This window comes from Anabrus simplex, chromosome 12 (genome assembly GCF_040414725.1).
Source record: "Anabrus simplex isolate iqAnaSimp1 chromosome 12, ASM4041472v1, whole genome shotgun sequence".
Lineage (NCBI taxonomy): Eukaryota > Metazoa > Arthropoda > Insecta > Orthoptera > Tettigoniidae > Anabrus > Anabrus simplex.
Genome location: NC_090276.1, coordinates 42031603 through 42047587, shown reverse-complemented (window position 1 = coordinate 42047587; position 15985 = coordinate 42031603). Strand labels below are relative to the sequence as shown.

The 15985-nt window shown below is 39.2% G+C and overlaps 1 protein-coding gene across 1 annotated transcript in view; it reads left to right on the top strand.

The window, feature by feature from the left end:
• Nucleotides 1-328: 328 nt before the first annotated feature.
• Nucleotides 329-15985, top strand: part of Pnn (desmosome associated protein-like protein pinnin) — a 105098-nt gene continuing 89441 nt past the window's right edge. Inside the window, exons 1-3 of the mRNA XM_067156112.2 lie at nucleotides 329-590; nucleotides 12167-12283; nucleotides 12372-12449. Of these exons, the coding sequence (XP_067012213.2) occupies nucleotides 460-590; nucleotides 12167-12283; nucleotides 12372-12449 (326 nt within the window). The 5' untranslated portion in view covers nucleotides 329-459. The remainder of the gene's footprint in view (nucleotides 591-12166; nucleotides 12284-12371; nucleotides 12450-15985) is intronic.

Sequence of the window (15985 nt, the reverse complement as noted above, 5' to 3'; positions counted from 1 at the left end):
TTACAACTGTGAATAACCCTCCCCGCCTACCAAACAAATGAAAGAAAATAATGGTACAGAATGCGCAATATTCTGGTACAAACTCGATTTCAGTTTCTCACCCTATGTTAATATCGACTTGATCATCATCTGGGGGAATTTTTCTTTATGCTAACAGTAGGGAACTATCCTTCATAACATTTTGATAAACGAACGGAGATTTCGAGTTATTACGAACATAGAGTATTATCTTCTAAAATTTACCTCAACATACGGATAATTTTATTTGTTAGTTTGTGGCTAAATCATTCGATTGTCAAATTTTCTTTTGCGCGGAGTATGGCTGATCAGGTGGCACCACCGATATTCATTCTTGTTGTTGTTGTTTGATCGGTGTAGGTGAAGATTTTGTAGTTTACGGTGTGCATATATTGTAATATACTGGAGATTAGTTTCTAAGCGTATACTTGCAGCTTCACCATGACGACTGAAATTATGAAATCGTTCGGTGCTTTACAAGCAGAGTTGGAGAAAGCCAAAGACAATCTCAAGGGAGTGGACGAACACATAAAGAAACTCATTGGGAGGGATCCTAGTGATGTGCAATTACGGTGAGGAACTATTTGACCCCGCAGGTTATTACTTTATTGCCGTGGGAGTAATGACTCAAAACATATCAGTGAATAAAATTTTATTTGTTATAGTGTATAGGAGAAGTAAGGTTATGTGTTGTGGCCTTGAAATGATTGCTTTTCACGCGTGTCCACCCTCATATATATTCCTGTTATACTGGCATCGCTATCATCACTAGTTTTGGAATAGTTCGTCAACTGTATCATTCTGAGCCACTATTATGATTTCTTACAGTTAATCACGCTGTAAGTTGAACATCCCGTAAGCTGCTCTGTTTTTATGGGACCCCGGCAAAGTTGTTCTCTAAACATGTTTGTATGCACGTCTCTCGCATATTAGCACCTTTGTAATACCAAACGACTGAGTCAGATTAGATCATGCGACAAAACGTCGTGGATAAGAGGCAAATGCTTAACCAACTACACTACGGAGTCGGTAGTTCGAAAATGAACTCATTCCCGGGTTTACATTCTTCATGTAGACAGAGAAGTTACATCCAGAATGAATCAGCCTTTATAAAAGTACGGGAACTAGCATCGGTTATTTGTATTGCATGTCAGTTATTACTTTAGTTTCTTAACCTGGTACAAAATCTGCAAATCTCTCTGGCTAATGGATTAACAGGAAAAAAACCAAAAAAACCCTGAAAATTGTATTTGTCATATCATTGGTTGGTTGACTAGCATAATTTGCAATTATACTGCGTATTTGCTAGGTTGTTACCTGCTGAAGACTGACAGCAATAACATGCATGAAGTTTTCAATGTGCAATGGTCTTTCCCATGTGACATAGTCTATTTTGAAATTGCATGAACTATCCATGCTTGGTATTGCTTTTCTAGAACCTGCCTTCTTCATTGTAGTAATACTATGAAATTACATGAGTTTGGTTCCGTACTAACGCAAAACTTTTCATCACCGAGCAAATTGGCCATGCGGTTATGGGCTTGCTGCTGTAAGCTTGCATTCACGAGATAGTGGGTTTGAGCCATACTGTCGGCAGCCCCGAAGATGGTTTTCTTTAGCTTCCCATTTTCACACCCCCAGGTGAATGCTGGGTCTATACCTTAAGACCATGGCTGCTTCCTTCCAATTCAAAACCCTTTCCTATCCCAATCTCACCTTAAGACCTATCTGTGTTGGTTCAACGTAAAGCCAGTTTGAAAAAAAAAAAAAATGTCATTAAATTTTTTATGAGAAATTTGCCATTGACTGGTGATAGAATATTTTTAAAAGATAATCTGCTGCTCCTGAGCTGTATGAGAGAGTTCTTCTGGGAGAAGCTATGTTTTGTTATGAAGTATAATTTCTGTTTAAACTTGGGCAGCAGTTACTGAATTTCTACCCCAAAAATAGAGAATTTGTCAAGGAAGATGGAAAAGACTTAATATTTAACTCTCTGACATTCATAATACAGGCATTGAACATTCTGAGAAAAATTAAATGTATTTTAATGTCTGCAGTTGGTAGCAGTTCCAGCAAACTTAAGTACTGGTGCGTCCCTAGCAACAAAAGAGTATCACACAGTGGTGCCTGCCGGAGCGGTGTAAGCAATGCACACGAGGGAGGGCGTCTTTAAATTTTACCTAGGCCTATTACTTGCACAAAAGCAGGAGGTTTTGAGGTGGTGGTGGCGGTGCGGATTTCCCTAACCCATGTGGTAGAAGTGTGCTTGGCTCATACTGAAGAATGTGAGTTTTATTCTTTGTCAGACAGTCAAGAAATTTCCACTGTGAATAGGATAAGGGCTGAGATTCACTGAGCCTACTATAGAAATAGGTATCAGATCATTGTCGCCAACTCTTTTTCTACAATGTCCCTACAGACCACTCAGGATGTCTATTGTCTCTCAAAGTCCCTAATCAAGAGAAATGTAAATAAACAAAATGTACAGGGTGTTCCAGGAGTAATGGTCAATATTCAGGGATATGACAGGAACAATCATTTGAAGCAAAAAACTTCATATGGTTTACGAGATAGAACACATTTAATGTACATTTGTTTTTGGGCTAGTGATGCGCACGTATGTGTCTTACCCACCCAACCTCTTTATTTTATTCTAGTCCATCCTACCTCGTTGCTTCTAACTTCTTTGTTCGGGATGTCTTTCTGCCATTACTGTAATTTAGCCCATTGAATGCACAGTTGTTCACCGTGTGTTGTGAGTGAAGTAGTGCGAGGGATTGAGGCGTATCAGAGAGAAACGTCAGTTAACACTGTTTGTGCATGCGCTGGCTAAAACGCCACACATCTACACTAATGATAAATAGCCTATGCATATATGGTGTATGTTAACGTCTTTTGCGATGGTAGTGCTCTGGTGCTGTCGAGGAATACTGTCGGCACTTTCCGACATGTCGAATTCCTGATCGTAGAGTGTTTACCAGAGTTTTCATCGCATTGTGTGAAACAGGTATTCTTCCAAGTTCCCATTTTCTTCTGAACATGTAGTTCAACAATCTGTGCAGGAACAACAACACATTGTTGAAATGGTGCAGCATAGTCCTACTACCAGCACACGGCGACTTTCTGTACATATCAATGTCCCTTGAACACGTGTATGGCGAACAGGTGTTAATATAAGTAAAGATCTTTGCTGGGGTAATCACATAAATGGGATTGTAAATAAAGGATACAGAGCTCTGCACATGGTTATGAGGGTATTTAGGGGTTGTAGTAAGGATGTAAAGGAGAGGGCATATAAGTCTGTGGTAAGACTCCAACTAGAGTATGGTTCAAGTCTATGGGACCCTCACTAGGATTACTGGATTCAAGAACTGGAAAAAGTCCAAAGAAAAGCAGCTTGACTTGTTCTGGGTGATTTCCGACAAAAGAGCAGCGTTACAAAAGTGTTGCCAAGTATGGACTGGGAAGACTAGGGAGAAAGGAGACGAGATGCTTAACTAAGTGGTATGTTCCGAGCTGTCAGTGGTGAAATGGCATGGAATGACATTAGTAGACGAATAAGTTTGAGTGGTGTCTTTAAAAGTAGGAAAGATCGCAATATGAAGATATAGGAAGGGGAGTTAGGGATTGGAATAACTTACCAAGGGAGATGTTCAATAAATTTCCAATTGAAGCCATGACTTCTAGAACAGCACACGTCCACCAACCTTACTTCTGAGAAAATCAATTATTTTTGTATTTCTCTGAAACTATTTAGTTTATTATACTGATATTTTGTGTGCAGCTAACTAATACATGTAGGCCTATACATAACCTTGTTTCATATCAGGAAAATTCAACGAATGGTTTAATTGTAAAGCTTAAAATCTTGTTTTTGTGCTGTTTTGGAAGTCGCTGCATTCCAGGATGTGCACCATCACAATAACAGAGCCCAAATTAAGTTAGCAATATAAAAACAACACTTATTTTGACTTAAATGTGTTCACAATAGTGTGATTCAGCATATTTCTCCTTATGCGCTCCGTATTTCTGCATCGGGTCTTCAAAGTATCGGCGATGATGGGGATCAATGGATGCTACATATTTCTCATTGTCCTTTGCCTTAGGAGCTTTTATTGGTATGTCATCTTCATAAGCACATTTAAGCACCCATTGATTAAGAATCCATTTCTGTCGGAAGTGAAACGTGTCGGTGACCAGACCACTTGGAGTGTTGCTTAGTTATAGTTTATATGGTACCGTACTATATGTTGTCACTTTCCACTTCTCTTGGTTATTTGTCAAACTGGAGAAGGTGGTTTTGTAATCTTTGATCATGGATGGCTCAACATCATCATCATCATCATCATCATCATCATCATTGTACAGTTCCAGTTTCCCGGGTACTGTTTATGTGCCTCTTCCACTTCTTCCTTCTCCTGTCTTGGAGAACATCATCCACTGTCCATCCCCTAGTAACTAGATCAACCTTGATCATGTCCATCCATCAGGTTTTAGGTCTTCCTGCAGGTCTTTTCCCCTCCACCTATCTTTCCAAACTTATTCTGGTTGTTCTTGCAGGCTCCATCCTCATCACATGCCTGTACCACCATAGTTTGGATGTGCCGATTCTGTCTGATAGGGATGTCTTTATTCCGGCTTCTTTCACCTCCTCATTTCTTAACTTGTCCATCTTGGTCTTCTGGATGGTTAGAGGCACCTGTTTGTGTTGAAATTTTTTGCAAAGTTTCATCATTTTTAACAGTTATTTTTGGTATATTTTTAGCTACTTTTATTTTATTTTGTCAATAATTTTGCAAAATTTTATTTCCACTTTTCAGCTGTAAAAGGTAAATCAATAACTTAGTTGATAGCATATTTGCAGTATAACAGCATTGTATTTTTGCATAAGTATATAAATACATGAGTTACGCTTCTGCTTAAAACACATACAGTATTACACATTATATCAAAGCATGGAAGTTTAAAAAAATTTATATCAGCTGTCAGTAACAAGTATGGCCTAGCCTAAGTATATAATTTACATATCAGCTGAAAAAAGACAGATACCATGAGTTCCATATTACTGGGAGTCAGAGCTGTTCTATCAGACATTACATTATGTTCAGAATGCCCTCTCACTATCAGTATTACTGACTGGGATCCATAAAGCCTTCACTGCAGCTTCCAGAAAATGCTCATATTCTGGTTTCAGGGAAAGAAGAATGGCAAGCACATCAATATCTCTACCTGCTCTACATGAATTAGTAACTAGATCCCTAAACACAGTGTATGGTTCAAGGTATTCTGACGTTGAAAGTTCTCGTAAGATGGGAATTTGCTTTATTAGCCGGGAGAGTTCATCATTTTCTAAATCTCCTTCCATTATGCTTCTTGGTTCAAACAGTTTACCGAGAGATGGTGGATCTAACAAATTTCATCTCTCATGCTTGCGGTCTTGATGAATTCTTTTTTTTGTGAGGGTGCACGCCTCAATACCATAGGTCAATATTGGTATAAAACAGCTGTTAAACATCATCAGTTTGGCCAGTTTTGGAATCATGTCATCCCATAAAAATGTTCTTACTTGTTGGTAGAATTCTGATCCCTTTTGCACTCTTGTTTATAATTTCCTTTCCGACCAAATTATCACTGGAGATTACACTTCCAAGGTAAGGAAAACTATCCACACACTAGCTGGTGGTCACTTGCTGGACGCTCTTCTCTGTTGAGTACCATCACCACTGTCTTGGTCTCACTGATGTTGAGGTTATATTCCTGGAACTGGGATTTGCATACATAGAGTCTGGTCTGTACTTCCTTTTATGTTTCACCCCAAATCATGATATCATCAGCAAAGGCCACTGCATTTACTATACGCGAACCTTTTCTTGAGCCCTGAGCTCCCTAGTGCTGAATCAGTTTAACCTCACTTTGTTAAAGAAACAAAACACACTTGACAAGAAATGGAATGCTCTTTCAAAAACAAAAACAATGCTTAGCAAACATAACAACTCAAATAGCACAAGGCCTAATGATTTTCACCAACCTGTAGTAAACTTAAGTAAAATCATTCTTGACGCCGATGATCTTGATGTGCTGAGCAAGGGACCTAAACATAATTGGGGTAATCCTTCTAACCGTGATAATTTAATTTCCACCATAGCTGAATCTGAACTGGCCATTAATAAATTACCAATAAATATACAAGAAGAGGTCCGATATGAAGTCAACACAAGCTATCTTCCATCCTCAATCAACAACAAACCATTAAACCCAACACAGTGCACGTAGCTAAAGTAAACAAACTTAAGAAAAAAGTGAAACAAAACGACTTAATTATAACAAAAGCCGACAAAGGAAATGCTACCGTAATCATGGACAAAAGTGACTATGTTAATAAAGCACACACGTTTTTTGCAGACAACAACTTCATAACCTCTAAAAAAGATCCAACTAATAAAATACAAAGAGACCTAGAAACCATCATCAAGAACATTTCATTTCTGTTTAATGACCTTGAAAAATCCAAAATGATTATCATGAATCCGAAACTTCCCACAGCCAAAGCGCTACCCAAGATCCATAAAACAGACATCCCCATAAGACCCATTATCAATTTCAGAAACAGTCCGACCTATGAAGTATCTCGATTCATTCACAAATTCCTCAAATCACACTATCGTTTTCAAGCCAACACATCAGTAAAGAACCCCTTAGAATTCTGCAATAAGATCAAACACTTTAATTTATCCAAACACCACACTCTTCATTCTTTTGATATTACTAACATGTACGCTAATGTTCCCGTTAACAGCACCGTACAATTGATCAAAAACAATCTCTCCAAATTCAGCAATTTAAGTATAGGCGAAATAGATGAATTTATTCGAATTCTGGAATTTACTTTGAACAACAATTTCTTCACTTTCAATAATGTCATTTACCAACAGATAGGTCTTCCCATGGGGTCACCAGCTTCAGGAATCCTTGCAGACATCTACATTGATCATTTAGAACATTCTCACATCATTGGCAAGATCAATGGCATTCAACACTGGACACGCTTTGTAGATAACACCTTTGTTATTTTAGACTCCCACGTTACTAACAGCAACACAGTACTTGGATTTCTCAACTCTATTGACCCACATATAAAATTCACCATAGAGTCAGAAAACAATAAAGCCCTTAATTACCTGGACTTAACCATTATGCGCAACAGCAACGACACTTTATCCTTCAATATATACAGGAAACCCACCCACACCATCAATACCATCCATCAGACCTCTGTGCACCCAGACATACATAAAAAAGCAGCTTACAATAGCATGGTCCTCAGAGCATTAACTATCCCTTTATCTCGCAAGAATTACAAAAAATAAATTAATACCATCTACAACATTGCAGAACACAATGGTTTCAATAGAACCTTCATCAGCAGAATCATCAATAGATACAAAAGCAGACCCAAGACTACCCTAGTAAAAGATTCCGCTCCAAAAGAAAAATTTTCCACATTCACTTTCAATAATAGTAGCATTTACCAAATTTCTAATATTTTCAAGAAACACAACATCAAAATAGCTTACAGAACCTCCCACACCAACTCCAAACTCATTTTCAATCCACACACTGTCAACAATAACAATAGCAACATCAACAACAAATATATGAACTCCGGAGTTTACAAATTAAAGTGCCAATCCTGTAATTCCAGCTACATAGGTCAAACAGGCCGCAATTTTGTCATAAGATACGCCGAACATCGCAACGCTCTCAAATATAATCGTTTTTCAGCTATGAGCGAACACCATAAAGCATCCAGCCACGAATACACTTCAATAGATAAAGACCTGAAGATCTTGCATTATGAGCAAAAAGGCACCTTGCTCAACGTTCTCGAGAGCATCCACATCGATTTAGATCAGTTTATGAACCCCACTCACAATTTAAATGAAGTCAGCGAGAAAAAGAACATTCTACTTGAAACATTCATTCCATACATTTGTCAGAATTTCCATAACACAAACAAACCTCACCTCCATCTCCCCGACTCACCACCACTCCCCCCCCTCCCCCCTCCCCCCCCTCCTCACACCAACCCTCCCCCTCCGCTCCTTCCAACCTAGCAAACACAGCCAAACCAACAATAGACTCGATCACGCGACCGAGACCATCACTTTGAGAAGGCCACACCATTCGAGCTTTAGAAGTCAGCGAGTAAACTAACATCCTCTTGAAACATTCATTCCTTATATTTGCCAAACAAACCCACCTCCAACTCAACACCCCTCCCTTCCTCAAACCAGCCCTACACCTCCCCTTCCCCCTCCGCTCCTTCCATCCTAGCAAACAGCCGAACCAACAATAGACTCGATCACGCGAACGAGACCGTTACTTTGAGAAAGCCAGGCCACTAGAGAGGACAACCCCCTACTGCACACCGTAAGTTTAAGCTTTCTTCACAACCATTCCACACTTTTTACTTATCAACCCATGTTTCTCATACAACCTCATTTTTTTCCATTACAGATTAGAACTTCATTGACGGTTTCCACTAGATTACTACAATTTACTATGCATCTGTCTTCTACCTAACACAGCTTCTCATATTTTTATATGCGGCCCTTCCAACCCCTCTATAATAAGGCAAAACACCAGCCAACATTATGAAACAATAATGAAGAAAGGGACCGCTAGATTGAGAAGATATTAAGAATGCTGCTATTTCTAAATCCTTAAATTTCATGGTGTTTTTTTCTCCTTGTCACAGGCTTTTCGCCTGGAGGTTAATTCAAGCTTGGTTACTCTCAAAAATGTTTGCTCCCGCTCTCCTCCTGACCAATTTGATGTGATGGGTTTCCACTAGGATGATTTTGACAGCAATTTCAAACTGTTTTGTCATTTTTATAAACCAATAATTTGTAAACTATGAGGTCCACAACCTCACCATGTGCTACTATTATTCATTTCCATCTGCATCATTTGTTTTCTCATTCCCTTGTTTCTTAGGTTAACACAGTTTTTAGTATCAATTATTATTTCAAATTAACACCTGTTTCACTGAATTTTGTTGCAATAAGTTGTTTTTTGCTCTGCATATTGATGTAAATATTGTATATTTGTGCGAATTTTGTTTACGTCTAGGCTCTCTTTTGTTTGTTTTTTCATTTGCTCTTTCATTATGTTTTTTAGCATTTTTTCAACTTATATTATGTAAATTATTCCAACCCCCCTAATTTTTTTTTTTCACTGAAGATGGCTCAAGCGAGCCGAAACATGTCTGAATTTGTTTGCTCCGTCTAATGACGGAATGTATGATGTATTGAATAGGAGGATACTCTCATTTTTCGCCATTGTAAAGTGATAGAGTTGTTGGCGTAAGGTAATAAATGTTCAGAAAATTCATATCGATCGATCATATTATCGATTGAATTCAGATTTTATTTCCATCCAGTTTGCAGTATAACTGGAACCGTCAGCACTCCCTCCTTACCCCTCACCCCGTAAAAATCGGGTTCAAGAAAAAGTTCGCATATAGTAATTCACTTAACTTTTCCTTGACATTCTTCATTATATTGTCCATAACAGTGATGAACAGTTGTGGGGACAGTGCACTTCCTTGTTGAACTCCACTCTTGGTCTCAAACCATGATGATTGACCTTCCCCAATTTGTACACAGCTAGTACAGTCTTTGTACAACATCTGAATTTTCCTTACTAGTCCTTCAGGCACATTTCTTTTCCTCAGGCACTCCCAGATCTTATAACACTATCATAGGCCTTTTCTATATCCAGGAATACAATGACGAGGTTCTTGTCTCTCTCCCAGTACACTTCCATCAGCATGTGGGTGCTAAAAATTAGATCTGTTGTTGATCTGTTAGCCTACTTCTGAATCCATATTGCTCCTCTTCTAACTGTGGTTCAATGATAGTTCTCAATCTCCTTTCTATGATCTTCTCTAGAATTTTTAGCCCATGAGACAGCAGTGTTATTCCTCTATAGTTGGTGGGTTTCTGTCTGCTGCCTTTCTTAAACAGGGGAATTACAACGCCCTTGATCCAATCTGCAGGTATTTTGTTGTCTGTCCATATGGCATTTAGTACTCTCTGCAGCCACTGTATACCCTGGATGCCTGCTGCCTTTATCATGTCTGCATTCACTTCATCTGCACCTGAAGATTTTCCTTTAGGCATAGATTTTAAGGCTGTCTCAGTTTCTGTCCAGGTGATGGGAGGTTCCTCATTGTAGGCTTGGATTTCCGGTTCCGTGTTTTGTTCTTGAACTGGTCTATTCAGTAGGTGGTTGAAATGGTTTTTCAGGACTTCTCTCATGTCACTTTCTGTCCTAACCAGATTTCCATTTTCATCTTCAAGTGGCTTTATGGTATTCATTGGTTTCCTTTTACTTCTGATAACACTATAATGCTTAACATCAGCAACGTCTGTATTATTAGCACTTTCCTGGATTATCTTATAGCCGGGCTGAGTGACTCTGACGGTTAAGGCGCTGGCCTTCTGACCCCAACTTGGCAGGTTCGATCCTGGCTTAGTCCGGTGGTATTTGAAGGTGCTCAAATACGTCAGCCTCGTGTCGGTAGATTTACTGGCACGTAAAAGAACTCCTGCGGGACTAAATTCCGGCACCTCGGCGCCTCCGAAAACCGTAAAAGAGTAGTTAGTGGGACGTAAAACAAATAACATTATTATTATTATTATTATTATTAGGATTATCTTAGCCCGTTGATTTGGTGTGTAGACAGTATTTTCCTTTCTTTTCTTTAGCTCTATATGGGGAAAATCACGGTCACAAGGCAGGTATGTGTGGCCTTTGGCAAGGAATACATGGCGGATGTTGAACATGTGCCATTTTGTAACTCAACCGTATAAAATGCATCACCTCTACTGACACTCAGAAGAGCACTAGTTCATGGACCTGTGCTGTTATAGCCCTTCGTTGAGAATTTTGTATTGTTCTGACTGTCAGTGATTTGTCTGGTGTGGGATGAATATGCTGATACCAATAACTCATACAGTGTGAAAAATTTGACTTGTACTGTTTTGGAATTAGCAGCTTCAATTTCTTTACATTTGTTTAAGAAAATGCTAGGAAAACAACAGATAGGAAATCTGCCACCTGGGCGACTGCCCTGAATGCAGATCAGTAGTGTTTGATTGGAAACTTGTACCCATTTCAAAACGTCTGGATGAATCGCCTGGTAATGTCCGAGTTTTGCATTGATTGAGATCTTCTGGATGTTGTAGGTGTTTATAGTTAGTTTCTAGGCCTACATCAAGTTCATCGTGTTTTTGCTCAAATGCTTGAGGCGCTGGCCTTCTGACCCCAACTTGGCAGGTTTGATCTTGACTTAGTCTGGTGGTATTTGAAGGTGCTCAGATATGTCAGCCTCGTGTTGGTAGATTTAATGGCACGTAAAAGAACTGCGGGACAAAATTCTGGCACTTCGGCATCTCCAAAAACCAGAAAAGTAGTCAGTGGGACGTAAAGCCAATAACATATTATTATTATTATTATTATTATTATTATTATTATTATTATTATTATAACGTCTTGTTGTCAATGTCTCTTTTTCTCACAAGTTGTTGTCTATCCACTCTCTCAGATATTTACTTTTCTCCACTTTGTCCCTCTACCTTCATCCATCTGGGTGCTGTTTCAATGTTGATCATGTATTGCGTCTTCTTCAAGGAGATTTATAGGCCTGTGTTACCCTTACTTTCGTTTTCCTGGAGCTGGGCAATCTGGTTCTGTCTCTCCTGTGTTGACTCTGACAGAACCACAGTGTCATCTACATGGACATTTTACTGAACAGCATATACCTATATATATTTTTATTTACCACAAATATAGATGTGGATATTAGGAAGTGGTTTTTGATAATTTGTATGTAGAGCATGACATTGTATGGGAGTGAATCATGGACAGAGAGGGAGTAGAAGCCTTTAAAATGTTGTATTACAGAAGAATATTGAAGATGAGATGGGTGGATTGGATCACATGTGGAACAGATATTGAATTTAGTTGGTGACAGCAGAGTTTTGGTTTGTGCTCTTCTGTCTCCGTCTGGTAGCGGTAACTCTGCTGGTGTCTGATGCGGAGCATTAACCATTTTTTTAATATTCTGAAACATTTCTTACAGTCCTGGGATGAAGAGACCTGCAAACAACCAGCCGGAGGAATTTCGCGGACGAGGAGAGGACTTCCGTGGACGGGGAGAAGATTTTCGGGGACGAGGTCGTGGTTTCACCCTGATGAGGTAAATTTGTGTTTCTTGCATGATGAATGTGTTATGTTAGGGGGTATATTATTGATATTACAGATAATTTACTTTTGTTGTCTTGTAGGGGGCGTTTGCGGCCTGAAGAGGACGAATCGCTGGCGGCTAAGAAGAGACCCGGAGACCCTAGAGCTGTTTTTAGCCGGTGACTATTGCATTTTTTTAAAACCTTGATTTACTTGTTTGTTCTTTCTAGTTTTTAAGTTTGTTGGCTATTAAGTAATATCATTCTTAGTTTGTTATGTATACTATCTGATAAAAAGTATCTTAAAACCCCCTCTGTACACATAAACTAGAGCCTAGATGCCATTATGACTGCCATTGCTGTTATAGAAGGCATCTGAGGGCTTGATGTTGTTCAGTGCTATAAGATACATGCAGAATGATTGGAGCAATGGACCTTAATGACTTTGAACATGGAGTGGTTGTTGGTTGCCACATCAGTAAGCACTTCTCAAGTTGCTCAGGTTGATTGTTGGGGATGCATTTGTGAAGTGGAAATGGGAAGACACAACCATAGCAGAACTACGGCTGGGTAGTCTGTGTGTGTTAACCACTAGGGGCAGTTGTGCAGGCGATACATAAAAATCACATGACATCATTAGAAATACCATCACCCATGACCTCTTCAGTACCACTAATTGTGCAGCTGACACCATGACCGTGTGCCAGGAGATATGAGGATAGAAGTTCATGGATCTGGCATCCACCCATTAATCGTACATTTTGCCGATGAATACTAAGTGCTGCGTTTGACGGTGTAAAGAACTTTTCTACTGGTCTTTGACTGGAGATACTCTATTTGGAGTAATGAATCATGCCATACCATGTTTAGATGCAGTGAAATGCCAGACAAACGATGCATGCCAGCTTGTACAGTGTTCACAGTGAAATTTGGTGGAGGTGGAGTGATAGTGTGGGGGTGTTTTTCATGGAAGGGGCTTGAACCTTTTGTAATATTACAGATCAGGTTAGAAGCACAAATATACTGCATAAGGACACTTTGACTAGATGTGTGTTGTCTGTGGTAGAAGACCAGTTCAGTGATCATCAGTGTGTTTCCAGCACGTTTCACCCTACCATAAATTGGGGTCTGTTCATGAGTGGATTGTAGACATTAAGGGTCTGCCGAATGGACTGACTAGTCCAGAGCCCCAAATTCAGTCCTGTCAAACACCTCTAGGACTTTACTCTTTCCTGATCCACATTACTAACTACACTTGCTACAACTGCAGGAAGAATGGTCTGCCTGTCATTCCGCTGGAGACAGCTAGTATACAGTTCTCCCTGTAGCGTTTATGTAGGAAGAAAAAACAAAAGCAACCAGCCAAGGGTGGCACCCCATATTAATGTCCGCTACTGGACTGTACATCTGAGGAACAGTTAGTTTTTGGTAGGTGTCTGGATTTTTTAAATATCAGAATGCATTTATTTTTTTGTTATATACTGTATGTCAAAGACAACATACACAAACATAAACCCAGTGATGGATCTGTGTAATGCAGGGAGCAATAGAAAGTAGAGACTAATGTAACTCCAAATCTTCGCACACTACTGCTTCATATATTGACTCTCTCCTCAGCAATCCTGGTACTTTGGGATACATTGTTTTTCACTCTCCAGTGGGTTAGTTTTTGCTGACCAGTTTCTTCAGGGAATCTTCATTCTTGAGAATTCCTTGTTTGTGAGGTAGCAAGTGTGGATTAAAAAGAATGCTGGATATATGCAGAAAAACCAAAGAAACAGGAGTTTATACAAGTGGTAGAAGACAAAGAAATAAGTAAATCCAGGAGGATGAGAAGAATCAAACAGGTTTAATAGGTATCAAACTCAAGTAGTTGAGAAGAGGCCAGGAAGAAGAATGTACATGAATTACTAAAAGCAAGAAATTAGGAAGGAGAATAAGATAGTGCAATGGAAGGTCAGTGTGAACAGAGGGAGCAACAAAACAGAGATACAAAGATAAATAGGAAAGTACAAGAACAAGTACTAAATTAGGGCTACCATTCAGAAAAACTGTTTTCTAGCCGAAGTTCCTTGTGTGAAACACTAGTACTCTAGAACAAAATTCAGACATTTCATTTAGAAATTCCCTCAGTTTACAGATTGTTACAAAATATATAAACAGCAGTGTTCTCCCTAGGACCATTTTAGTGGTCGCACCACCCTGCCGTTTTTACAGAGCGCCCGTCTAACACAACCTAGATACATACTAATTTCGTGATATTAATACATATTTGGGTCATTGCGTGGTCCAAATTAAAATGTAAATACTGTAAAACTATTTAAATGATAAATCTTCCTTATTGTCAGTATAACTGCATCAATTACATCTGAGTTTAAATGTTTAGCTTGACTATAATGTAGTGTCATGCGCGAGCAGTATCTGAATTAGCGTGGAATCGCACGAGCGCACTCGATTCCTCATGACATCGCAAACCCGTATGGAACTCCACAGCAACCGAGCGGTAAGTCCCGGTGTATGATTATGAATGAGCAGTAGAACACTAGAACTTCTTGTTTGTGTGTTTGGTTGTGATAATAACCTGTCTGATATTAGTGCTGATGCCCTCTGTGGATCAGTGGTAGAGATAGTGGGTTCGAACCCGGCAGAGGTGGTCAGATTTTTGAAGGGCGACACTCCATGTCGTACGATGTCAGCATGTAAAGATCTCTGGTGACATATTTGGTGTTTACCCGACAAAATTTGTAAAAATTCAGCCTTAGACACCAAAGAGAGATTTGGTTTACTCTGCCATCTAGCAGGCCTAGAGTAAAACGGAACGTCGAAATTGCCGATCATGTAAGCAGGTGGCGTCAAATTAAGATGTTTGCATACGGTAGCTGAGGCCATATTATTATTGTTAATGCCCGGAGGGGAATAAATTAAAATTTTATCTTACTAATTTTTTACATAGTTTTCCCTGCCCGGCTGCTCATTCCTGCCACCCAGCTGACGAAAATTTCTGGGGAGAAAACTGAACAGAAGTTTGTTTTAGAAGTACAGTTTCACAAGGAAAATGGAGGTCACACGACGAATATTTTCATCTGGACATGATGTAAAATTGTGTAACGGTCTGGGATAAGTGAGGATGTATGGTAGCCGTAACTAACTCTAGTTCTCCAGAACTTCGATTCCTGGCCAGGATGTGGATTTTAACCTTAATTGGTTAATTCGGACTCTCACAAATTGCCAATGCAGTATTCTCTTATTCTCTGCCAACAAGTACATCAACCACTGTTGCAAACTCCAATGCACAGCATTATCTAATAGTGCTGATTTCTAATTTTACCCTTATATTTTCATAGTGAATTCCTTCTCTCAGCCAGTTGTTGAGTAAGATACTTTGGGTCCACTCGTCTATCTCTTTTATTAAGCAAAATTAAAATTAGAGCTATGCTATATATATATATATACTTGAGTAATTCCCACATTTTTTTTCCTTTCAAAATTTTGTAGCAGAATGTTGGGGTGTGGTTATTATTTGCATTGAGGTTGGTGCAGTCATCCTGACTTAAAGAAATCTGGAAGAAAGTACAATGTAAACGAGATTTCCATATTGATTGGAAAGATAAGACTCATCTTGAACAGAGGAACCACCAGACATTTTACAGACGAAAAGCAAAGTTTCCAGAAATTGAAAACTGCATGTGCAAAATGTGAGATTGAAAGATACAACT